The sequence below is a fragment of the Scyliorhinus torazame genome, chromosome 12, assembly GCF_047496885.1.
Source record: "Scyliorhinus torazame isolate Kashiwa2021f chromosome 12, sScyTor2.1, whole genome shotgun sequence".
Lineage (NCBI taxonomy): Eukaryota > Metazoa > Chordata > Chondrichthyes > Carcharhiniformes > Scyliorhinidae > Scyliorhinus > Scyliorhinus torazame.
The window spans coordinates 38,952,684-38,979,587 of NC_092718.1; the positions used below are offsets into that span (position 1 = coordinate 38,952,684).

General features: G+C 46.6%; 1 protein-coding gene across 1 annotated transcript in view; it reads left to right on the top strand.

Moving 5' to 3' along the window:
• adam10a (ADAM metallopeptidase domain 10a) overlaps positions 1 to 26,904 on the top strand; it is a 208,873-nt gene that overhangs the window by 174,528 nt on the left and 7,441 nt on the right. The window contains 8 exon segments of the mRNA XM_072470713.1: positions 8,347 to 8,530; positions 11,366 to 11,529; positions 14,462 to 14,645; positions 14,986 to 15,136; positions 16,830 to 17,013; positions 17,427 to 17,529; positions 22,522 to 22,562; positions 22,564 to 22,743. Coding sequence (XP_072326814.1) covers positions 8,347 to 8,530; positions 11,366 to 11,529; positions 14,462 to 14,645; positions 14,986 to 15,136; positions 16,830 to 17,013; positions 17,427 to 17,529; positions 22,522 to 22,562; positions 22,564 to 22,743 — 1,191 coding nt within the window.

Here is a 26,904-nt window from a genome sequence, read left to right on the forward strand (position 1 = left end):
TGGTATACCTCATTGGAGGGAGCGGCAGCGGCGCCGTTGCCAGCGCCTCCAGACTCGTACCCTCACGACGCCATCTCCAGCCTCTTCCATGCCTCCCCCTCCATCATCCACTTGCGCACCATCGTCGCATTGGCGGGCCAGTAGTACCCGCAGAGGTTGGGCAGCGACAGCCCCCCCCCAATCCCTACTCCGCTCCAGGAACACCCTTCTCACCCTCGGAGTCCCTCGGCCCCACACAAACCCCGTTATGCTCCTGTTGACCCACCTAAAGAAGGCCTTCGGGATAAGAATGGGGAGGCACTGGAACAGGCACAAACACCTTGGGAGCACTGTCATCTTGACTGACTGCATCCTACCCGCCAGGGACAGCGGCAACGCATCCCATCTCTTAAACGCCTCCTCCATTTGCTCCACCAGCCTCGTGAAATTAAGTCTATGCAAGGCCCCCTAGCTCCTGGCCACCTGGACCCCCAAATACCTGAAGCTCCTCTCCGCCCTTTTTAGTGGGAGCTCGCCAATCCCCTCTCCTGGTCCCCTGGGTGAACCACAAACAACTCGCTCTTCCCCATGCTGAGCTTGTACCCTGTGAAATCCCCGAACTCCCTGAGGATCCTCATTACCTCCGGCATTCCCCCCACCGGGTCCGCCACATATAGCAGCAAGTCGTCCGCATAGAGCGACACCCTATGCTCCTCACCAGCCCCCTCCAGTTCCTCAACGACCTCAGTGCCATAGCCAGGGGTTCAATCGCCAGCGCAAAGAGCAACCGAAGGTACTCGGACCTCTTGTTCATGACCACACTCGCCATCGGGACCTCGTACAACAGCCTAACCCACCTGACGAACCCCTCCCTAAACCCGAACCTCTTCAGCACCTCCCACAGATAACCCCACTCTACCCTATCGAAGGCTTTCTCAGCGTCCATCCCCCCCCCCCCCCATCCCCATCCTTAATTCCCCCCATCTCCCTAGCTGCGTCCCGCTTCCGAAGCTGATGCGCCAGCATCCAACTTGCCTTTTCCCCATATTCATAAATCGCCCCGTGGGCCTTCCTCCACTGCACCTCCACCTTCCTGGTGGTCAACCGGTCAAATTTGGCCTGGAGGCTATGCCTCTCCCTCAACAATCCCTCCTCCAGCACCTCCACATACCTCCTGTCTACCCTCGCCATCTCCCCCACCAGCCTCTCTCTCTCCCTCTGCTCTCCTTGTGGGCCCTAATGGAGATCAGCTCTCCCCTAACCACCGCCTTCAACGCCTCCCAGACCATCCCCACTTTGACCTCCCCATTATCGTTGGCCTCCAGGTACCTCTCTATGCTTCTTCAGACCCGCTCGCTCACCACCTCGTCCGCCAACACTCCCCACCTCCAAGCGCCACAACAGGCGCTGGTCCCTCTCCTCCCCCAACTCCATGGCTACCCAATGCGGGGCGTGATCCGAAATGGCTATTGCCGAGTACCCGGTATCCTCTACTCTCGCTATCAGCGCCCTACTCATAATAAAAAAGTTGATCCGGGAATAAGCCTTATGAACATGCGAGAAGAATGAAAATTCCCTAGCCCTATGGCCTTGCAAATCTCCAAGGGTCCACCCCTCCAATCTGGTCCATAAATCCCCTCAGCACTTTAGCCGCCGCCGGCCTCCTACCCATCCTAGACCTGGAGCGATCCAGTACCGGATCCAACACCGTGTTAAAGTCGTCCATGTCCGACCCGTCCCGTTCTCTCCTCTTCCCCCCCCCCCCCCCCCCCCCCCCCCCATTATCAGGCCCTCCACTTTCAAGGCCGGGATCCGACCCAACATGCACCACATAAAACCCGCAACGTCCCAGTTCGGGGCGTACACGTTGACCAGCACCACACTTTCCCCTTGCAGCTTACCACTTAGCATTACGTACCTGCCGCCATTGTCTGTCACAATACTCGACGCCTCGAACGACACCCTCTTTCCAACCAAGATCGCCACCCCCCTGGTGTTTGGCGTCCAGCCCCGAATGAAACACCTGGGCTACCCACCCCTTCCTCAAACGTACCTGGTCTGCCACCTTCAGGTGTGTCTCCTGGAGCATGACCACATCCGCCTTCAGCCCCTTCAGGTGTGCGAACACCCGGGCCCGCTTAACCGGCCCGTTCAGCCCCCTTATGTTCCAGGTTATCAGCCGGATCAGGGGGCTACCTGCCCCCCTCCCCCACAGACTAGCCATAACCCCTCCTCAGCCAGCCATGTCCCAATCCCCTCTACTCGTTCCAGCTCCCCCTTGACCATACCAGCAGCAACCCGGTTCCCCCCCCACCACTCCCCCACCCCCCAGCTAGGACCCCTCCTAGCTGCATTGGGCTAAATTGCTGCCTTTTAAAGCAGACCAAGGCAGGCCAGCAGCATGGTTCAATTCCCTTACCAGCCTCCCCGAACAGGCGCCGGAATGTGGTGACTAGGGGCGTTTCACAGTAACTTCATTGAAGCCTACTCATGACAATAAGCGATTTTAATTTCTTACTCCCATTGCACTCCCTCAAGTCAGCTGACTCCTGCTGACCCCGGCCGCTCCCGCCTCTCCTTCGACTCCTCCCATTGTGGGACTTCCCCTCCATTACCCACCAGCAGGCTCTCTGCCTCCCCCTTCCATCCCAAGTGCGGGAAAAAACCCGCACTTCCCTCCCTGGCCCCCGCCCCCTCCAGCCTTCAGCGCGGGAAAAAAGCCCCCGCTTTCCACCTGCCCGGCCCCACCTCCTCTGTCGCAGCTCCTTTTACAGGCCCAGTCCCCTCACCCTTGACTCGGGCCTCCCCCTCCCCCCTTGCCGGCCATCCACCCCCTACTCCGTTTACTTGCCCCCCCCCCCCCTCCAAGAGCCCAGCCGACAGACCCAACCAAAACTGTGCCCAACCCACCCTAATCACCCACACCGAACCAGAACTAAACAAGAACAAAGAACCCCCCCTCAAAATGTAACACAACAACAACAATCCACGACCATCCCCATGTCCGACCCCCCCCCCCCCCCCCCCCCCCATCCCGACCCTCAGTTTGTGTCCAGCTTCTCGGCCTGAAATAATGGTGCCGGTCCTTGTAGGTGACCCACAGGTGCGCCGGCTGCAGCATGCCAAACTTCACCCCCTTCCTGTGCAGCACCGCCTTTGCCCGGTTGTACCCGGCCCTCTTCTTCGCCACCTCCGCGCTCCAGTCCTGATATACTCGAACCTCCGCATTCTCCCACCTGCTGCTCCTCTCTTTCTTGGCCCACCTGAGTACGCACTCCCGATCTGCGAACCGATGAAACCGCACCAACACCGCCCGCGGCGGCTCATTAGTCTTGGGCCTCCTCGCCACATAGGCCCCCCACGTCCGACCCCTCCAGCCCCTCCGTGAGGCCCAGGATCCGCAGATTCTTCCGTCTCGACCGATTCTCCATCTCCTCGAACTGTTCCTGCCATTTCGTGTGGAGCGCCTCGTGCGCCTCCACCTTTACTGCTAGGCCCAAGATCTCGTCCTCGTTATCTGAGATCTTTTGTCGGACCTCGTGGATCGCCACCCTCTGGGCCGTCTGGGTCTCCAGCAGCTTATCAATAGAAGCCTTCATCGGCTCCAGCAGGTCCGCTTTGAGCTCCCTGAAGCAGCACTGGATAACTTCCTGCTGCTCCTGCGCCCACTGCATCCATGCTGCCTGGTCCCCGCCTGCCGCCATCTTGCTCTTCTTCCCTCGCACTCTCTTTGGCTTCACCACCACGTTTTTAGTCGCCCCGCTCCTGGTCCAAGCCGTACAATGTCGGGGGAATGTTGCAGTCGTCTTCCCACACCGGGAAATGTAAAAAAAAATGCTTTTGGGGGCCCTGAAAAGAGCCCAAAAGTCCGTTCCAAGCGGGAGCTGCCGAACGTGCGACTTAGCTCTGCATAGCCTCAACCGGAAGTCGTAAGGGAAGTAAGTTGAAGTCGAGGCAGGGCAGCTACGTCATGTGGAATGTGTGTCTTGTAGTATTGTACTATGTAGGAAGTTGTGGATGCAACTGATGTCTTCGGCGACTATGTGCAGGAAGCGGCAAAACCTTGAGCTCCTGATTTTGGAGTTCAGGTGGTGGCTGGAGATACTCCGATGCATCCACGAGCCTGAGAGCTACATGGTTAGCTCGTTCAGAGAGGCAGTCACAGCACAGCTTAGGAGCCTGGAAGCAGAAAGGGAATGCATGACCGCCAGGCAGTTGAAGAAACAAGATGGGTAGTGCAGGAATTCCTTGGGCTCAGGCTCACCAATCAGTTTTCGGTTCTGGATACCGGTGAGGGTGTTGGTTTCTCCGAGGAGTGCAATCAGAGCTATGTTTGTGGCACCACAGGAAGCTCTGCTGTGCAGGAGGGGAGAAAGCTGAGGGTCAGAGCAATAGCAATAAGGGATTCATTAGTTAGGGGAACAGGCAGGCATTTCTGTGGCCGTAGACATGACTGTAGAATGGTATGCTGCCACCTTAGAGCCTGGATTAGGAACATGGAACACCACCTTTGGCTGATCATCCTTCCACAGAAGAATATCCTGCGGCTGCTCCGTGACATTGATATCAATGACTTGGTAGGAAAGGGCATGAAGTCCCGGGTTCGATTGCGGCATTGTGTGACTGACTGTGGAGTTTTCACATTCTCCCCATGTCTGCGTGGGTTTCCTCTTGGTACTCTGGTTTCCTCCTACAGTCCAAGATGTGCAGGTTAGGTGGAATGGCCACTTTAAATTGCCCTTTAGTGTCTAAAGATGTGCAGATTAGGTGAGATTACAGGGATAAGGCGGGGGAGTGGAGGTCGGGTAAGATTACAGGGATAGGCCCTGGTAGGGTGATCTTTTAGAGGGCCGGGGCAGACTCGATGGGCCAAATGGCCTCCTTCTGCACTGTAGTGATTCTATGAAGTCCTGAAGGCAAATTCTAAGGCGACTCAAATGCAGGACCTCTAAAGCAGTAATCTCAGGATTACTCCCAGTCCCAGATACAAGTGAGTATAGAAACAGGAGAATTGAGAAACTAAACACATGTCTGGGAATCTGGTGTAGTAAGGAGGGTATCAGATTTCTGACACATTGTGACCAGTTCTGGTTAAGGTGGGACCTTTCCAAGCTAGGGTCTACACCTGATCAAGGCTGGGGCTGGGGCAAATATCCTCACAGGAAGTTTGTTTGTCACAGCCTTGTTCAGGTTTAGACCCCAGCTTCGAAAGGTCCCACCTTACCCAGTACTGGTCGCAATGTCTCAGAAATCGGATGCCCTCCCTCATACACCAGATTCCCAGTCATTTGTTTAGTCTCACGAATCTCCTGTTTCCATACTTGCTTGCATCCTCACAGGGAAGTTGCTGTAACAGAAACTTGGCTTAAAGAGTGGCAAGATTGGCAGCTCAACATCCCTGGCTGATTGTTTACTGGCAGGATAGGGAGGGGGAGAGAAAAGGTGGGGGTGTAGTATTATTGTTTAAAGAATCAATTACAGCTGGGAGGGGAAATTATATGCTGAATGAAGCATCAAATGCGACCACATGGGCTGAGCTCAGAAACAAAAAGAAGAGGGGTAGTCGCACTGTAGGGAGTTAGAGGAGCAAATATGCAGACAGATTTTGGGGGAACGAAAACACGAGAGCAGTAATCACTAGGGACTTTCCCTAATATCAATTGCGATATGAACAGTGTGAAGGGCGGATGGCGCAAAAGTTTTGGACTGCATTCAAAATAACTTTTGTATCCTGCATGCAGCAAGTCCAATGATAGGAGGTGCAATGCTAGATTTAGTCTAATGTAGCTGGGCAAGTAGATGAAGTAGCAGTGGGGGACCATTTTGGAAATAGTGACCTTAATATAGCTTCATAGATTTAACATCATTATGGAAAAAGAAAGAACAGGAAGAAAGACACATTTTACAAAGCTGAGACATAAGCTGGCAAGAGTGGAATGGATAAAGCTATTCGATGAAAAAAATGTCAGATTAGTGGGAGGCATTCAAAGGCGAAATTCTGTGGAGACATTAAAAACAAGGTCTCACAAAACAATAGGGAGATATTCCAAATCTATAGACTGGTGGTTATGCAGAAGCATACAGGCCAAATTAAAGCAGAAAAGGAAAGCTTATGAAAGTCACAAAAGTTGTAATACTATAGAAGACCTTCAGCGCATAAAAAGTATAGGGGTGAAGTTAAAATGGAAATTTAGAAAGCAAGGAGAGGGAACAAAAAAAATTGGCAGGTAAAATCAAAGATAATCCCAAGATGTTTTCCCATTACATCAAAGGCAAGAGAATAACAAAGAAAAATATGTGGCCTATCAAAGATTTAGATGGTAACTTTTGGGTTTAATCAGAAGATATCGGCAGGGTTCTCAATGAGTACTTTGTTTCTGTCTTTACTGAGGAGAGGGACGATTCAGCCAATCCATTTAAATAGCAGTTGTGTGAAATATTAGATACAGTAAGCATAGTGAGAAGGGAAGCATTGGGGGGCCTGGCATCCTTGAAGGTGGATCAATCAAACCAGTGCCTCATGGATTGTTGAAGGAAGCTAGGGAAGAAATATCCAATCCTCACTTGATACAGTTGAGATTCTAGAGGCTTGGAGGTCTGTGGACATTGTACCATTATTTAAAAAGGGTGCGAGAAATTTATTGGCCTGTTAGTCTGACTTTGGTGGTGGGCAACTAATTGGAAACAATTCCAAGAGGCTGGCTAAACTGTCGCCTAGAAAGGCGAGGAGTGATCCGGGTTTCAGTCAGGAAGGATAGAGTCTTACTAACTTAATTGTATTTTTTGAGGGAGTAACAAGGAGGATTGATTAAGTTAGTGCAATGGATATTGTCTACATGGATTTCAGTAAGGCATTTCGCAAGGCCAAACATGGCACACTGGCCAGGCAAGTGAGATCTCATGGGATACGGGGGAAATTGGCAGATAGGACACAGAATTGGCTCAGTGACAGGAAACCGAGGGTAATGGGTGTTGGATGTTTCTGCAAATGGAAAATGGTTTCCAGTGGTGTTCAGTGTTGGGGCCTTTGCTGTTGTATATGTTAATGATTTAGACTTCAATGTGGGAAGCATGATGGACATTAGCAAATTACATAAAAATTGACCATGTAGTTGATAGTGAAGAGCATAGCTGAGAACTCCAGAATTATATCAGTAGTTTGGTTGAGTGGGCAGAGAATTGAATTCAATTCGGAGTAGTGTGATGTAATGCATTTGATAAGGGCAAATAAATCAAGGGACAACTCCATAAGTGAGAAGATGTTGAGAAGGGTTGAGGAAGTGGGAAATCTTGGAGTGCATGTCCACAGGTCCTTGAAGGTGGCAGGGCAAGGTGGTCAAGGAAGCATATGGAATGCTTTCCTTTACTGGGTGAGATATTGAACACAAAGTCAGAGATGTAATGATGAAATGTTTTCAAACACTGGCTAGGCCACAGCTCGTTACCACTATACAGAAGGACATAAGTGTTCTGGAGTGTGCAGAGGAGATTTACGAGAATATTGCCAGGTCTTGAAAATTGTAGCTTTGAGGAGAGATTGAAGAGGCTTGGGTTGTTTTCCTTTGAGCAGAGGGGTGACCTAACAGGTGTACAAAATTGCGAGTGGCCTAGACCGAAAAGACTTGTTACCATTAGCTAAGGGGTCAATTACATGTTTTATGGTGATGGGTAGAAGGAAAATGAGGTAGAGATTTTTCACCCCAGGAGTGGTGGGCATCTGGAATTCACTGCCGAGGTTGGTGGTTGAGACTGAAATGCTCAACTCACTTTCTCCGTCTGTTAGCTTTGACAAAGAGTCATCGGACTCGAAATGTTGGCTCTTTTCTCTCCCGACAGATGCTGCCAGACCTGCTGAAATTTTCCAGCATTTTGTCTTTCATTTCATTTAAAAGATACCTGGATCTGCATCTGACGTGCTCTAACCTGCAAGGTTACGGATCAGGTGCTGGAAAATGGGGTTAAAATGAGCAGCTAGTTTCTTTTATCTCTTTTTTTTTGGCTGGCGCACACACTATGGACTGAATGGCCTCTTTCTGCGCTGTAACTTTTTTATGGTTAAACCTGGTAAAGGACTTGGCTATTTATCTGATCCGCACATGCTCAATTTCTTCAGTGGTCCTTTATGCCACCTACAAATAGTGCAAATGTGCATCTGTTTGCTGGCATCTAGCTTCAGCTTACAGTCCAGTTTTGTTGAGAATGTTGAGTAATAGTTTCTGAAAAATGCAGGGTTTTTGTATGGTCAGCGAGAACTGCTATGGGTAAAATAACAATGATTTAAAGCAGTGTTCATTTAATACCTTGTGTAGAATGTATCCTTTTTCCTCCAATGTTTTATCTAACACAATAAATGATATTGCCTTTCAGATTAACACCACGATTGATGAAAAAGATAGAAGCAACCCATTTAGGTTTGCGAACATTGGCGTTGAGAAATTCCTTGAACTGAATTCAGAACAGAATCATGATGATTATTGCTTAGCCTATGTGTTCACAGACCGTGATTTTGATGATGGTGTCCTGGGACTGGCTTGGGTTGGTGCACCAGCAGGTAAAATTTGCAGCCTTTGCTGTTTCCAGTAACTTGGATCCTTTGAATAAATAGCAAAATGAGTAGCTGCTTCTGACATGCAACCTGCTTTGACAATTGAAATGATCAAAGTATAAATCTTAGAAATTAAGGAGTGATGTGATAAAGTTTTTGTTGAAGGAAAATCTTACTTCTATTGATTTTAATTTTTCGTAGTTTTAACTTTTTTAAGTAATGGTTTTTTCTGTAGTTTATTCAAGTCACTCGCTTCTGTTTTAATTTTTAATTTAAATTAAGTTTGCGATATTAGGTTTCGATGCAGTAAAGATAACATGCTTTACGTTTTCATGTTCATTTAATTCAAACATGCAATTGTGGAAACCATTTCTAAGGCCCCCACACCCCTAATTCAAGAACAAAATGAACTACAATTCTAACCCAGATGGGAAATTGAGTTGAACCGATATGCAAAAGAGAGAGAGCTGTTCTTTGTCCAGTATTTGTGACCATTTAGTGATGTATTGGACTTATGCCTCTAACTCAGGAAAGCCTAGTGGGCAGGAAGAGATCCTTCATTTATCACGGTCATGTACAGTGTAATGAAATTGTTACATCACCCTTTGAAGCTTTAGTACATATTGCAACAAAGGAAATGGTCTGGCCCATGTGAATGATGGAGGTTGATGCGTTTTGTGATTGAATTGTAAGGCTATAATCAGGCATCCTGAACCACAGCAGGAAACCTGGAGACAATCTTTTGCACTCCATGGTTAAAAGGTGAAACTCTGTAACCCGTAAGTTCACGTGATTTAAATTTCTGGATGCTTTATTCATGTTGAACTGTTTCCATACTTTTGATGTATATGATCAGGTTAAATTTGTAAACTGAATTATGGCATTTCTTTCTCTTCTTACCTTTTCTACACCATGCAGCAATGCTAAAATGCCAAGTTCCTTGCATGTGCTACAGTTTTCCCTGACCGGTGAGGAAGATGCACAGTGGTTAGCACTGTTGCTTCACAACGCCAGGGCCCGGGTTCGATTCCCGGCTTGGGTTACACATGTGGAGTCTGCACATTCTCCCCGTGTCTGTGTGGGTTTCCTCCGGGTGCTCCGGTTTCCTCCCACAAGTCCCGAAAAACGTGCTTGTTAGGTGAATTGGATATTCTGAATTCTCCCTCCGTGTACCCGAACAGGCGCCGGAGTTTAGCTACTATGGGATTTTCACAGTAACTTCATTGGAGCGTTAATGTAAGCCTACCTGTGACACTGATAAAGATTATTATTATTATTTAATTGGTTTAAGGTGAACTTCCGTTGACTAGTGAAGTTATGTGATTTCTCTCTCCCTCCATTACCTTTTCTTGGTCATGTGGAAAATTGTGAATCTATATCATAGTGCTCAATGATAAATAAAATTATTCTGATTATTTTAAATTATGGATGAATAAAATTCAAATAATAAAGCTGCTAGAAACAGATACCATTTTAACATTTTTGTCTCTGAATATGTTGAACCACTGCAGTAGACCAGAACCCCATAAGCCAGAAAAAATATTGTCAAATATTTAGTTTCATAAAGTCAAATGACAATAGATATGCAGGAATAAACAGTAAGCCAAAGTGAGTGATGGGCGATTTGACAGACTATACATGCCCTCATGTTTAAACCACTGCACTTAGCCAGACCTCGTTAATTCTTTTAATACCTAGTAACTTCAAATTATGGCTTTTTTAACTTGGTTATGTTCTCCCCCTCACTCTGAAGCCATTCAGTTTGTTCCATTGTACGAGTGCTTCTATGTTGTGCCAGAAAACAGTAGGTAATGCAGCCGCTCAAATCCCTTGACATGGCAATAAAGAGGCCAGCAGCTCATACTTTTTTAAATTAATGTGTCAACAAGAAATAGTGCAGGCAGCAAACAAGTGCACACGGGCAAAAGAAAAATATCCTTTAATGGAATGGATGTGAATGACCATCCAAGCAAGTGAAATACTGCACTGGAAAATGTAGCCAAGAAAAGGAAAACTACTGAGATATCATAGAAGAGATTTAAAGGCATTTTGGATTTTTTTTAAACAGAAAGGAAAGCCATTTACAGCACTATTTGACAGTAGAAAACCTGATATTTAAGTGATTTTTAAAGGAATTTGTATTTTTTTAAATAAATTTAGAGTACCAAATTATTATTTTTCCCAATTAAGGGGCAATTTAGCATTGCCAATCCACCTAACCTGCACATCTTTGGGTTGTGGGGGTGAAACCCACGCGGATATGGGGAGAATGTACAAACTCCACACGGACGGAGAGTGTGTATTTATAAGGCCATGAAAATGGGCGTATGACATCCAGGAAAATATATGCAACAAAATAATGTATTTGCCTTTATAAAATATTATCCCACAGTACAATATATCCTTCCTGAGCTGCAGTACCTCCATGCGATACAGGAATTGTGTGGGTTTAGTGTCATTTGTATCCAAGAACAAACAGGTTTGAGAATGAGACGGGGGGGTGCAATATGGCTGTTGATTTTAAAAGAAAAACTAGCATTCTTTTGACATCACTGGTTATTGAAAGAACATATTATTAGGAATTATTAGCTTTGCTGCACTAACAAGAAATGTAATCAGATTGCTGGTCACATTATATTCCGTTTTTATGGATGGATGGGCTCCCTAAATGGTGAAGAAATCTTTATTGTACACAATATCTCTCCATTTCTTTCACTGGATTGTAATCCAACAGCAATATGAAAATAGATAGCTTTTCCATAGGCTCAGATGAAATTGTAAGTTAGAACATTTACTGTGCTTTTAAATACTAATCCAGTTATGCACTGTTTCTCAACATAGGAAGCTCTGGGGGAATATGTGAAAAAAGCAAACTTTATTCTGATGGAAAGAAGAAGTCACTCAATACCGGAATCATCACTGTTCAGAACTATGGTTCTCATGTCCCTCCTAAAGTCTCTCACATCACATTTGCACATGAAGTCGGCCACAACTTTGGTTCTCCAGTGAGTATCAAACCAAGTACAGCCTACAAAATCTATAAAATTTAGTTCCTTTTCTTTTGAAATATCAGTGAATCGGTAATTAAATTAGTAGTGGAGCTCTCAAAGTATTTCTTGCATTAAATTGGAAATGATGCCTTTCAAAATGACTGGAGTGTTACACAAGTTAACACAAACTGTTGTATCATTAAGTAAGAGAGTAAATATATTTTGAGTACATATACTTAAGTAACTGAATGCTACCGAAGTTCAGTTGTTTTAACCTGAGCTGATTCTTACACATAATGTCTAATACCAGTTAACCAGAAATTTGACCCAGTAATAAAAATGCTGGAAACGCTCAGCAGGCCAGGGAGTATCAAGTTGATGACTTCATCAGAATCCTAACCCAGTATCTGCAGTATTTACTTTTCCTGAAAATGTGGTTCACCTCGGCTGCTTCCTCTGGGAAAGTGCTGCAGACTGCACTTTCTGTGGTCAGTTGTACAGGTCACACTTATAGGTGAATCACTGGTGCAGAAGTTTTAACAAAATACTTTTAAGATGCTGCTTGTGGTAACTTGTTTTGCAAACATGCAATCAGGTGCATGTGTGACCTGCGCTTTACCTATGTCACACTTTAGAAGTGAGTTGCATGTGTTGAGAGCAAAGCGTGCTTGTGTATGTCTAAGAATAGTAAGCAATTAAGTTTTTGCTTACATTCGTCAAAAGTATCTTGCTTTGCGTCTAATAAACGGCCAATAAATTGACTATATGAATGGAACGTTCCAAAGTAAGAAAATAAATGTGAGGATTCGGGTACAAAACTGTACTTGGTTGAATAGGGAGAAAATATGACTGTTAGTACTGCTAAAGAGAAGAGAACCTGAAAGGGTGCTCTGATGACAACATGGATGTTTCTTGCCACAACAAGTAGAGGCCTGAAAGCAGAGAAATTAAGCCTTCAAGAAAAGACAAATGCTTTACAGTGTTATAAACATCTATGCAAGTTTCAAAGGAGTAGGGGTTCAATCACCAAGTAGTATCTTGGATGATGGGTAGAATGGATGTCCCTAATAAATATAACATATAAGAGTGAATAGAATCTTGAGTTGAAATCAGAAGAAAAGGTTTATTGGGCAGGTAGGAGAAATGAGTACGGGGTTGCGGTTTTCATTTTGCAAGTTTTCCTTTTGCAAATGATAACAGTAGATTGTGTTAACAGCAGATTATGGGATGAATGTGGAAGGAACACCAGAATTATTTGTTTAGTGCGTGACCCAAATATTAGCACGACTGAAGGATCCTTTTTTTTTTCATAAACTGCTGTTGCGACTGATAGAAGAATTTCTATTTATGTTTATATACCCGTCATTCCATCAGAATATCCCAAATCACTTTGCTTTCTTGATGTGCAGTAATGGTTGTTAGGTACTGAAGCCAATTTGCCTCCAGTAATTAGTTAATTGACAGTAAGTCTGATTTGATGGCCGAGGGATGAATGTCAGCCAGGGCACTGCATGAGCATCCCCTCTCTGGAAAACTGAAAAATGGCAGTCCCTAAGGATTATACCAAAGTATCAGGATTGTGCTTGAATCCTAAAATTCAGCTCTACTCCACAATCACTTCAACGTGGCTTTAAAGTTGAGAGTTCTCTGAGGGAGAAGAATTGATGGGAATAAGTTAGTTTTGGAGACGTTAAATTGCCCAAAGAAATTGTCAGAGATACAAATGGCTGGAGGAAAAACTTGAGAATAAGACTGTGGATGACTCGGAGCTTGAAGACCCAAAGCACATCCAGTTGTCTGCTGCACAGCATATTATTGATGGCAGGTTAGCTTTAAAAAAAAAGTGTGCATATGGTAATAGGCAGATGTTGAAGGTGTGATTAATATGGGGGTGCATGTACATAGGCAATGCAAGGCTGTTTAGGAGAAATGTGTACCCAACGATGTCCAGATTTGAGACATAAAGAAATACTTTGTTCCCTTTGGAATATTGGTTGGTGGAGAATTAATAATGATTATTATTATAATAATGATTATTATTAGAAGTTATGTTAATAGGGAAATGGGTAGGAAAATATGATGCTTTAAAATTGGAGAAATGCAGATCCTTTTTTCTACCCTTTACGCAACTCAATAATTTGAATTTTTCAGCTGATGTGTGACCTGATGATGCAAGTTTAAAGATGCGCAGATAACCTTCATTGTTACCCAGGAAACGTTAGATGATTTAGAGTGTGGCCTAACAGCTGGGTAACACTAGAACCGACTACAGCACTGACCCACGCACCTGCCAAACCCTGCACCCTTTCCCTCATTTATTAAAAGGCTGGATCTTTAAATACTTACCAGAATATGTTACGGGTGCTGTCCTTTCCTTCCCCCCCCCAACTCTACTCCAGTTACTGGTGTTGGACGGGTGGTGTTGCACTATCCATATTTTGTATTATCCGAGATTGGAAGATCCTGGAAGAAATGGGCTCTTGCTTTGGGTGGAGAAAATCTTTGTGGGCAGCTGCTGCTGATTGGAAGATTTGGGCCATTTTTCAAAATAATGCAGGCAGTTCATGAACAGTGCTGGCCTCTGATCTAGTTCCAACCATCAGCCTTTGTCAATTACTAAGAAACAACATGAAATGGTGTAATAAAACTCTTTTATTTGCTAAAAGTTGAAGACTGCAGAAATGCATTCAAATTTGGAAGTCCAAAAGTAATTAGAGAAATAGCTTATGTGGAATTTTAGTTCACAAAAAATTGGGTCAGCTTTTTAAAGTCCCCCTCGTTTATTGTGCAGTGGGTGTTGCATTAGAAATGTTGGCGGCTTTTTGTTGGAACTTGCCCATCTGTTCTATTTATCACAGTGAACAGGGGTACAAAGACTAACACTCCTGATTATATTACAAGCTGTGAATGAAATTTAGCATGCTATTGTTCCTATTTATCTCCTCAGCATGACTCTGGCTCTGAATGTACCCCAGGAGAATCCAAGTCTGGGGAACTGAAAGAAAAAGGCAATTATATTATGTATGCACGAGCTACATCTGGTGATAAGCAGAACAACAATAAATTCTCTACCTGCAGCATTAAGAACATCAGCCAGGTGCTTGACAAGAAGAGAAACCACTGTTTTGTTGGTAAGTATAAAACAGCAGCTGAACGGAATTGGTAAATTGCCTTTTAATAGTGCCATTCTATACCAGTAATAAAATATTTGATGTTACCCAGCTTCCACCTGTAAGAAGCTAATTAATAATCCGTGGTGTTTTAATTGTTCCATTTGAGTTTGGTACTTTTGGACTCTGTTTTCAGCTAATGCAACATTCCTATTTCCATTTCCAACACTGGGTCATGAATTACCCACTATTGCTATTCAGTTCTGGTACAGTGTTGTAAGTTCAGACGTAGCATCTGAATTGTTTAGATACTTCACTCATTCATTGAATCTTGATGCTAACTTGATTTTTTTTTTTGAAGAATCTGGGAAACCAATTTGTGGCAATGGTTTAGTTGAAGAGGGGGAGCAATGTGACTGCGGTTACAGTGACCAGTGCAAAGACATTTGCTGCTATAATGCAAATGAGGCAGACGATAAGAAATGCAAGCTTAAACCAAGCAAACACTGCAGGTAAGCACAACATTTAAACTGCTTGCAACATTGTGTTTGAATAGTTTCCTCTCTCATCTGCACAGAAAGCTGATGCTACATTCAGGGGATTAGAGTGGAGTTGACTTGACTGTGAGGCTTCCGCAATGGCGTAACTGTTTTTGTATGTATAGAGCTTTTTAAAAAAACCTTTGCAATTGGGAGCAGAGGGAAAGAGAAGGAGGATTCAATTGTGATTTAATCTTCAATTTAAATTGTCAAGTGTCCAAGTCGGAAACAGCAAGAAACCTACAGCTGTAATCTGTCTTAAACTGACAGGCTGTACAGACAGCAACCTAATTATATTGGAAAAACTGGATTAATTTTTGACCTGACCTGGCCCAATTCAAACAACTGAAATAAGTTAAATTCTTCTGGGATTTTAAGTTGCTGTAGACATTCTAGCTTTTGAAGCTTAACATCCTGGGTTCCCGCTTTTGAGGTATTAGATGTCTAGTTCAATGGTTGTGTGTTTAGAAGGTTTCTCAGAGTTCAAACCAATTTAAAATTGTAAAATCTGCTCACCTGCAATGCTGTGGTGAAGAGTTCATAGAACTAGTTTATTTTGGACGTTATATTTGTGTGTTTCGGTGGTATATTTATCTAATACAAGGACTAATGTAACAGTCGTCTTTGTTCAACATAACTGTGTCATACCACATATAACCTCAACGCTATTGTTTCCTTGCTACTGGTTATTTCTCAGACAGGCACTGCTTTTCCATGCTTTACCTTCCAGCAGCAAAACTAAGTCTGACTGCTGTATGGCGGAGAGCAGGTTACGTCTTCCTCTGTGAACAACTCCCAAAGCAGAAATTGAAATACCTTGACCTTTAATAATAATACAACATGGATTTCAGAGCAGGAAAGTCTACATTTATGCAGTTCAGAGTTTTTGTTGAAAAGTTAAACTTGCAGGCTTAAATAATTGAGCAAGCTGCTGAGTGTAGGTGGCCAATTTTTATCATCTTGTGCAGTATCGATACCCGTTCTCTGATAAAACAAGAAATTCATTTACTTCATTGCTTTGTTTGAAGTGATACAGGGGAGAACATGTGTTTAGCAGGTGAAAACAGCGATACTTGGGAATTGTCTTCACATTCCTATGGTTACAATTTTTTTTTAAACATTGAAGAATTGCAGTAACAAATGCCAGCTGATTAATTATGAAGTTCTGTCTTGATTTTGTTGTGGCATTTTATCCATCTGCATCCTGGCTCCCCTTTTGAATCACAACTTAACTTCAATCGAGTGACATGATTGAAATACTGGCTTGGAACAGTTACACGGTTTTCCTGTTTGAACCAACAGTAAAATGGAGGTGCATTGCAAATCCACCATTTCAATTACTTCAGGGTAATCTCAACATGTTACAAAACAGCTAGTGGTGCTCTGTGTTCTTGTACTAACTTTAATAATATTCTGTACAGTGGAATTTGTTTTGAAGAATGAAAACCTAAATGGGCATTTTCCTTTATTTTCATAAAATATTAAATGAACTTTAATTCTTTCTGGTATCTTGAGAATAGTTTTTGCAGTGGCAAAATAAGCCAGTAAGCAAATATAGTGAAGTTAATTCTTCTTTAGAATTTGCAAATGTTCGATGTGAAACAGAGAATTTTTAAAGAAATAAATTAGAATTTAATATATTTTTTCTGTTGCCATTTTGTTCTAGCCCAAGTCAAGGACCATGCTGTACCAGAGACTGCAATTTTAAGCCTTTCAATGAAAAATGCCGTAATGAGTCAGATTGTGCAAAGGAAGGGAAATGTAGTGGTGGAACTGCTCTTTGCCCAACATCGGATCCCAAAGACAACTTTACCCTTTGTAATCGGGGAACCCAAGTGTGCATTAAAGGAGTAAGTAGCCCATATTGTGTGTCTGCAAATGTGTATGAATCCTAATCTGAATGTATGTTTGAGCAGTTGAAGCTGCAACTTTTGAAGACAATGTTTAGGTATATAGTTGATGGAGTAGAAATGTGAATAAACTGCTCACTTCATTCTTTTTAGTATTCAAGTAACTTTACAAACATTTTTCCTGAAATAAGTGATCCATAAATTTCAGTACACAATCCAAATAACATTGAGTAGTTTCCACAGTTCTCCTCTAAAACCAATTCTTGTCTAAAATCTAAACAACATGTACAGTGCAAGAATTATTCCCCTCTCTTGTTGAATCCATTTGCTTATGGAGGAATTGCTGTTGTAATGAACAAACATTTAAACTCCATAATATTTAATTCCGTCCTATTTTTCCCCCTGCCGCCCAGCAATGCTCTGGATCAATCTGTGAGAAGTACAGCCTTATGGAGTGCACCTGTACAAGTACCAAGGATGAAACCCAGTTGTGCCATGTTTGCTGTATGGAGAAACGTAAGTGCTGTGTGATATTTGAAGATGATAAAGAGCCCAATTTTCAGTTAGTGATGGACCAAACTTGATTCAAGTGGGCGCATTACATTGTTCAGCTGCTGGTTCTGTGACGTGTTTAAAATGGGTCATCATCATCAGTAATGCTCTGCCCAATGGCAGGTCCTTGACTATCGGTCTTTCCATGTCGCCTATCCTGTGCCAGTCTACAAGAAACAGTGTACATACAAATATAAACATAGAGCACAAGCCGTCTTCCTCCCTCATAGGTCCCACCTTTTCTAACGCCCTGCTCTAAACTAAACTAAACCCCAACCCCCACCCCCTTCTGGTGACGGTTAATTTTCCCCAAAGAAGTCGACTAACGACTGCCACCTCCGGACAAACCCTCACATTGACCCTCTCAGGGCGAACTTGATTTTCTCCGGACAGAGAAAGTTAGCCATGTCAGTTAGACTTCAGGGGCTTTGAGTCCCTCCAAGCTGATAATATCCGTCTCCAGGTTACCAGGGAGGCAAAGGCCAGAACGTCTGCCTCTTTCTCCTCCTGGATTCCCGAGTCTCCCGACACCCTGAAAATCGGCACCTCTGGACTCGGTGCCACCCTTGTTTTTAACACCCTGCAATGACCTCCACAAACCCCATCAGAATTTCCTAAGCTTCAGGCATGCCCAGAACATATGGACATGATTCGCTGGTCCTCCTGCACACCTTGTGCACCTATCTTCTACCCCCAAAGAACCTGCTCACCCAGGCCACTGTCATGTGAGCCCGGTAAACAACCTTAAACTGTATCAGGCTGAGCCAGACACATGTTGTGGACGCGTTTACTCTACTCAACGCATTCGCCCAGAGACCATCCTCTATTTCTCCTCCTAACTCCTCTTCCCATTTGTGTTTCAGCTCCCCAGTCTGCATTTCCTCTGACCCCATGAGTTCCTTGTCAATGTCCGAAACCCTCAGATTGCAGATTGGAGACCAGACCGACGCTCCCTCTGCTCCCACATGTTTCCTCCATTGCTCCCAGACTCTCGGCCGCCACCACCACGGGGCTGTGGAGTACTGTGCCGGCGGGAACGGCAGAGGCGGCGTTACCAATGCCCCCAAACTAATGTCCGTACATGATGCTGCCTCCACTCGCTCCCACACTGATAATTACTAAAGTGCGGCAGCGCCTCCACTCCCTCCCACACCGATAATTACTAACGTTCGGCAGCGCCAGCCCGCCCTCCCCTCAGCTGTGCTCCAGCATCCCCTTCTTTACTCGCAGGGTCTTGCCCGCCCATACAAAGCCAGAGATCACCATACTGACCCGTTTAAAGAAGGACCGTGCAATAAAGATGGGGAGACACTGAAACACAAACCGGAATCTCGGTACGACCGTCATTTTCACTGTCTGTACCCTCCCAGCCAGTGATAATGGGAGCATGTCCCACCTTCGGAAATCTTCCTTCATTTGGTCTACTAGTCGGACCAGATTTAACTTGTGTAGCCGTTCCCATTCCCGCGCCACCTGGATGCCTAGGTACCGAAAGCTTCCCCCTACCACTCTAAACGACAGCTCCCCCAATCGCCTCTCCTGCCCCCTTGCCTGGATCGCGAATATCTCACTTTTCTCCATGTTCAATTTATAACCTGAAAACCAGCCAAATTCCCCCAGAATCCTCATAATTTCTTCCATCCCTTCTAATGGGTCCGAAACATATAGGAGCAGGTCGTCTGCTTTAGCGAGAATCTGTGTTCCACCCCTTCCCGGACCAGCCCCTTGAGGCTCTCAACTCAATTGCCAGTGGTTCTATGGCCAACGCAAACAGCAGCGGGGAGAGGGGACATCCCTGCCTCGTCCCCCGGTGCAGCCTGAAATATCCCGATGTCAACCTGTTCATCCGTACACTCGACACGGGAGCCTGATACAGCAGTCTAACCCAGTCGATGAAGCCCCGTCCAAATCCAAACCACCCCAGTACCTCCCACAGATAAGCCCATTCCACCTGATCAAATGCCTTCTCTGCATCCATTGCGTCCACTACCTCTATGTCCCTACCCTCTGGGGGGCATCATAATCACATTCAGCAACCTTCTTACGTTGGCCGGCAACTGCCTACCCTTAACGAATCCCGTCTGGCCCTCACCAATCACGTCTGGAACGCAGTCTTCAATCCTAGAGGACAAGATTTTGGCCAACAGTTTGGCGTCTATATTTAGTAGGAAGACCGGTCTGTAGGACCCGCATAGCTCCGGGTCCTTATCCTGCTTCAGGAACAATGAGATAGTGGCTTGTGACATGGTCGGGGGAAGCACCCATCGCACCCTTGCCTCATTAAATATCCCAGAGAACCTTTTATAAAACTCCACTGGGTACCCATCCAGCCCCGGGGCTTTACTCAACTGCATGGCTTTCAGCCCTTCTGCTATTTCTTTCAACCCGATCGAGGCCCCCTAGCCCTTCTACCAACCCTTCCTCCACCTTCGGGAACCTCAGCCCCCCTAAGAATTGCCTCATCCCCTCTGGTCCAGCTGGAGGTTCCGACTCGTACAACCTGCTGTAAAACTCCTTAAACGCCTTATTAACCCCTACTGAATCTCCGACCAAGTTCCCATCACTGTCCTTACTTTCCTGATCTCCCTGGCTGCCTCCCTCTTTCTGAGCTGCTGCGCAAGCATTCTGCTGGCCTTTTCTCCATATTCATAAATCGCCCCCCCTCGCCCTCCTCAGCTGCTCCACCGCCTTCCCTGTAGTTAACAAGCCAACTCCGCCTGTAGCCTCCGTCGTTCCCTTAAAAGACCTGCCTCTGGGGTCCCCGCATAACTCCTGTTAGTGGGTCCGAAACATAGGAGCAGGTAGTATTTCCCTTATCAGTCGGTCCGTCTCTGCTCTGTCTACCTTCTCCCTGTGGGCCCGTATCGAGATCAACTCCCCTCTACCACCGCCTCCCAGACCACTGCAGCCGAGACTTCCCCTGTGTCATTAAATTCTTGATAGTTCTGGATACATTTCCTCACCCGCCCACACACCACCTTATCCGCTAAAAGTCCGACATCAAATCTCCAGGTGCGGACGTTGGCCACCCTCCTTGCTCACCTGTAGGTCAACCCAGTGCGGGGCATGATCCGAGATCGTGATCGCTGAATACTCAGTGTCCAGTGCCCCCGTCAATAAAGCCCTGTTCAAGATAAAAAAAAGTCAATCCGGAGTACACTTTACGCACGTGTAAGTAGAAGGAGAACTCCTTCACTCGGCCGCCAAATCTCCATGGGTCCACCCCCCCGCCGACCTGCTCCATAAACCCCTTTAGCTCCTTTGCCATTGCTGACAGCCTGCTTGTCCTTGAGCTCGACCGGTCCAGCCCTGGGTCAATGACTCTGTTGAATTCCCCCCCCAATGACCAACTTGTGCGAATCCAGGTCCGGGATCTTTCCCAACATCCTCCTTATGAACTCCACATCATCCCAATTTGGCGCGTACACATTCACGAGCACCACCGGCAGCCCTTCCAGCTTCCCGCTAACCATGATGTACGGCCTCCCACATCCGCAACTATTCTTCCCGTTCGAATGACACTCGCTTGTTAATCAGGATCGCGACCCCTCTAGTCTTAGACCCAACCCTTCCTTAATCTAATCTGATCAGTTACCCTAAGGTGCATCTCGTGTAACATTGCCACGTCCGCCTTCAGTCCCCTCAAATGCGCGAACACGCGTGCCCTCTTAACCGGCCCATTTAGCCTCCTGGGTTCCATGTGATCAGCCTGGTTGGGGGCTTCTCGCTCTCTTTCTCTCCCCCCACCCGCCGCCCGTTCAGCCATCACCTTTCTTGGGCCAGTCTCCAGCTTGCGCCCCTCACATCCGCAGACCTGCCCTCAGGCAGCCACCGCCCCCGACCTCCCTCTTGCATCCATCAAAAGTTCCTCCCCCGCCAGCAGAACAGCTTCCCCCACCCCCCCAGCAACAGCACTATGCAAACCACCCCCTTCAACAAGCATAACATCTGCTCACCCCCCCACTGCGCTTCCGTGAGCTAGCCCGCCCAGCTAGCTTGATGGCCCCCGCCCAGGGCGCCAGGCATTTTCCCACCTATTGTGTGTGGTCCCCCCCCCCCCCCCCCCCCACCCCCCCCCCCCCCCCCCCCCCGTACCCCCCACCGTACAAGACGCTCACATGCAGAAGCAAGCAATCCAAACCCAATTGCCCGAAAGAAACACAAAGAAAATCGAAAAGAAGACCCAACATCTAAAATTCACACCTCCATCCCCCATCAGTGCAAATGCAAACTTTAACTCACACAGCTCTGCGGCAGGCCCCAAATCAACACACAAGGCATTACAGATAACGTCCAAATCAAAACCTTTTTAACATGAACGCTGCAGCAAAGTTCAAACACCTCAGTCCGTTACCAGCCCTTTCCTTCTGGCGAAGTCCATCGCTTCCTCGGGCGACTCGAAGTAGAAATGTTACTCCTCATCAGTGACCCAAAGACGGGCCGGATATGGCAGCCCAAACTTAACCTTCTTCTTGAAAAGGGTCGGCTTTATTTGATGGAACCCTGCCCTTCTGGCCACGACCGCGCTCACGCCCTGATATATATGCGGAATGCTGTTCTCCCACTTACTCCGTCTGCCTGGCCCACCATAGAATACACTCCATGTCCCAGTACCTGTGCAATCTCACTACCATCGCTCTGCGGGGGGGGGGGTACGGTCCCCTTCACGCGGCTTCCTCGCAAGCACTCTGTGAGCCCTGTCCACCTCGAAGGGTCAGGAGAACGTCCCATCCCCCAGTAACTTCTTGAACATGCCCGCTATGTATGCCCCTGCGTGCGCTCCTTCAGATCCCTCCAGGAGACCAACGATTCTCAAGTTCTGCCAGCAGGACCTATTCTCTCGATCTTCCACCTTCTCCTGGTGCCTTTTCTGTTGGTCTCTCAACATCCAAAGCAGCCAGTTGTTTGCTTTCTGATCTTTTATAAAGCTTAATTGTTCCAATGTATGTTTTACAGATCAGCCATTGACGTGTGAAAGTACTGGGTCAAATATTTGGGTCATCACACTTCAGTAATACTACCATCACACTACAGCCTGGCTCACCTTGCAATGATTTCAAGGGCTACTGTGATGTCTTTAATAGATGTAGACTTGTTGATGCAGATGGTCCATTGGCCAGGCTAAAGAAAGCAATCTTTAATCCAGAGCTTTATGAAAATATTGCTGAATGGATTGTGGTAAGTAAATTCAAATTATTACTGATACAAAGACACTATAGTTTGAGGGGCATGTTGTTTTTGTGTTGCAATTTTATGTTTGAATTTTGGCTAAATCTTAATTGCCACACCATTACGCTTTGTCACATAATGATATGAAACAAATTTGCACCTATAAACCCTCCATTTGATGTGTTCTTGATCTGTGTTCTGGTCTTGGTGTCATTCTTTGACACAATTGATAAATTGTATTCCAAAGATTATTAGCATTTCATCTTGCTAAATTTAATTAAGGTGCATTAGTTATAAATAGCTTGATATTTTCCACATGTCCCTGTTAAAGGAGTTTTGATGTCTAAAGTAGTTTGTTATCTAGTACGCCTTTGCAGACTAAACTAGAAATTATGAAAGATGCACTCCTTAGTGCCACACCATTACACTATGTTATATAATGGTATGAAACATATTTGTCGCTGCAACCCTCCATATTATCTGTTATTGATCTATGTTGTCCTCTTGATGTAAGAGGTATAATATTAGTGTTGAGCACCCCCGGGAAATGCCTTTAGATGTATGCAGGTGAGGGCTTTTGTGAGGCGACAGGTGAGCGCTGGTAGAAGAGTTTGAAGGGTAAATGGGAGGAGGAGCTGGGGGAGGAGATCGAGGAAGGGGTTCTGATGCCCTAGGTAGGAATTAACCCTGTGGGCTGATGCCCTAGGTAGGGTTAATTCCTCCTCCTCGTGTGCCAGGCTCAGCCTGATACAATTTAAGGTGGTCCACAGAGCACACTTGACGGGGGCGAGGTTGAGTAGGTTCTTTGGGGTAGAGGACAGATGTGGAAGGTGCTCAGGGAGGCCCGGCGAACCATGTCCATATGTTTTGGTCATGCCCGGCACTGGAGGGGTTCTGGAGAGGCGTGGCGGAGCAATATCTCAGGTGGTGAAAGTCCGGGTCAAGCCAAGCTGGGGGCTAGCAATATTTGGAGTAGTGGACGAACCGGGAGTGCAGGAGGCGAAAGAGGCCGGCATTCTGGCCTTTGTGTCCCTAGTAGCCCGGCGAAGGATCTTGCTAATGTGGAAGGAGGCGAAGCCCCCCAGCCTGGAGGCCTGGATAAATGATATGGCTGGGTTCATAAAGTTGGAGAAGATTAAGTTCGCCTTGAGAGGGTCTGCGCAGGAGTTCTACAGGCGGTGGCCTACAGGCGGTGGCAACCGTTCCTAGACTATCTCGCGGAGCGTTAGTGGAAGGTTGGTCAGCAGCAGCAGCAACCTGGGGTGTGGGGTGGAGGGGACGTCCTGGAGGGGGGGGGGAGAGATGGAGGGGACGTCCTGGGAGGAGAGGGGGGGGGGGGGGGGGGGGGGGAGAGTGGAGGGGATGTCCTGGGAGGGGATGTCCTGGGGGGGGGGGGGGGGGTGGAGGGGGGCGTCCTGGGGTTGGGGGGGGGGGTGGAGGGGGCGTCCTGGGGTTGGGGGGTGGGTGGAAGGGGACGTCCTGGGAAGGGGGGGGACGTCCTGGGAGGGGGGGGGGGGGGTGAAGGGGACGTCCGGGGGGGGGGTGGAGTGGAGGGGACGTCCTGGGAGGGGGGGGGGGGGGGTGAGAAAGGGGGGACTGCCTGGGAGGGTGGATGAGCAAGAGATAACATGAAGGGGTGGGGGAAACTGGCACGTACGGGTGAGGGCCAGTGTACAAAGCTGTGTAAATATATCATTTTGCCATGTATATATCTTGCTCTGCGCGATTTCTCGTTTTTTTTTTTGTTATGGGGGGGGGTTATTGTTTGTAAGGGAGTAAAATTGTGTTAAAAAACTTTAATAAATATATATGTTTTAAAAATTAGTGTTGAGCTATAAAGAAACATTGAAAAAAAAATTCTTCATGAAAAGATGGTTTTCTATCGTATACATTGAAGATAAACAGTTCAATTGAAGTTAGGCCAGGGCGGCACAGCGATGCAGTGGTTAGCACTGCTGCCTCACGACGCCGAGGACCTGGGTTCAATCCCATCCCTGGGTCACTGTCCGTGTTGAGTTTGCATATTGTCCCTGTGGCTCTCAACCCACAATCCAGAGATGTGCAGCGTAGGTGGATTGGCCTCACTAAACTGCCCCTTAGTTGGGAAAAGAAAAAATTGGGTGCTCTAAATAAAAATAAAAATACAATTGAAGTTAGGCCAAAGGGATACAAGTTCAGAGCTCTGAATGGACAATTTATGGGCAGCACGGTAGCACAAGTGGATTGCACTGTGGCTTCACAGCGCCAGGGTACCAGGTTCGATTCCCCGCTGGGTCACTGTCTGTGTGGAGTCTGCATGTTCTCCCCGTGTCTGCGTGGGTTTCCTCCGGATGCTCCGGTTTCCTCCCACAGTCCAAAGATGTGCAGGTTAAGTGGATTGGTCATGATAAATTGCCCTTAGTGACCAAAAAGGTTAGGAGGGGTTATTGGGTTACGGGGATAGGGTGGAAGTGAGTTCTTAAGTGGGTCGGTGCAGACTCGATGGGCCGAATGGCCTCCTTCTGCACTGTATATTCTATGTCACATCCGAAAGCTCTTCAAGAAAAGAGTAAGTGTAATGATATCTGCATTTGATGGGTCAAAAACACTTTTAAAAAGCTTTTTTTTAAAAAGGAAGAGATAATTCATTGGCTATCAAGGTAGGGGGAAATGGTGAATTTTTCGTGAAGGGTCAAAGAATGGCCTTCCTCATTTCTACTTGTGAGGAATCGCAGTGCAGAGGAGATACTCGGATGATAATGTTGCAATGGTTCTTGCTGACCTCATTGGCTGGTATTGAGAGAGGCCCAAGAGTGAGAATGTTTAATACCGACCTCATAAAGTATTGTTTTCTAACCTGGTACATCCAAAAGGGGTCAAAAATTCGTAGCATATTATTACAATTGATACAAATTTCAGATGTGCTGATTCTCACACACTCATTTTGTATTGTTTAAAACTCATTATGTATGACAATTTTCTGAATTTTGAGACTCATCAGATTTTTGTGAAGATTTGGGGGGTTGTTTTGAAAATATTTTATTAATGCATTTATAATTTTAACATTTTTAAACAAAGAGATCCAACAAACACACACAACCCACAGTAACAAAACCATCTACCCCCAAGCATAAACCCTGACTATCATGGCCCATGTAACTACTGCATCTCGCGGTTCTCCTTTCACTGGTTTTCCTACCCTTCGTCAAGTCGATGAAGGGCTGCCACCTCCGAGCAAATTTGATTTCTCCAACCTGAGAAACCCCACCATGTTGCTGACCCAAACCACCGACTTTGGAGGTTCCGAGTCCCTCCATCCCAACAGAATCTGTCTCCGGGCCACCGGGCGGCAAAGGCCAAAATGACCCCCCCCCCCCCCCCCCCCCGGATCTTCTGACACTCCAAACATTGCCACCTCTGGACCCTGAGTGGACCCACCCTTCCAGGACCTCTAACATGACATCCGTGAATCCCTGCCAAAATCCCCTTGGCCTTGGACACGCCCAGAACATATGCACATGTTTCACAGGACCTCGCCCACATCTGCCCTCCACCTCCTCAAAAAACCTGCTCATGTGTGCCCTGTGGACCACCTTGAATTGGATCAGGCTAAACCTGGCACACGACGAGGATGCATTAACTCTTCTCAGGGCCCCCTCCCATAACCCAACTTCCAACTCTTTTTTCACTTCCTCTTCACCTCCCCTATTGGAACCCATTCCCACTCCATCATTTCCTTCTATATTTCCGAGACCTTCCACTCCCCAACCCCTGTTTTTGACATCATCTTGTCCTGTAGCCCCCTTAGTTCGAGGCGCGGGAAGCCCGGGTCCAACCTACGAACAAAATCCCGCACTTGCAAGTACCGGAACCCATTCCACCTGGCAACTCCAACTCCTCCTCTAGCTCCTCCAAACTCGGGAAGATCTCCAAATCTCTCAATTCCTTCCTGCTGCCACCTCCCCCGGGGAGCGAACCGGTGGTTGTCGCAGATCGGTGACCGCACCAACTCCAGTCCCATGTGCTGCCTCCACTGCCCCATACCGTCGGGGCTGCCACAAACACCGGGCTTGTGGAGTACCGAGCCGGCGAAAACGGCAGAGGTGCCGTTAACAAAGCCTTAAGACGCGTGCCCTTACAAGATGCCTCCTCAACCTGCTCCTACACCGACCCCTCCCCCACTACCCACTT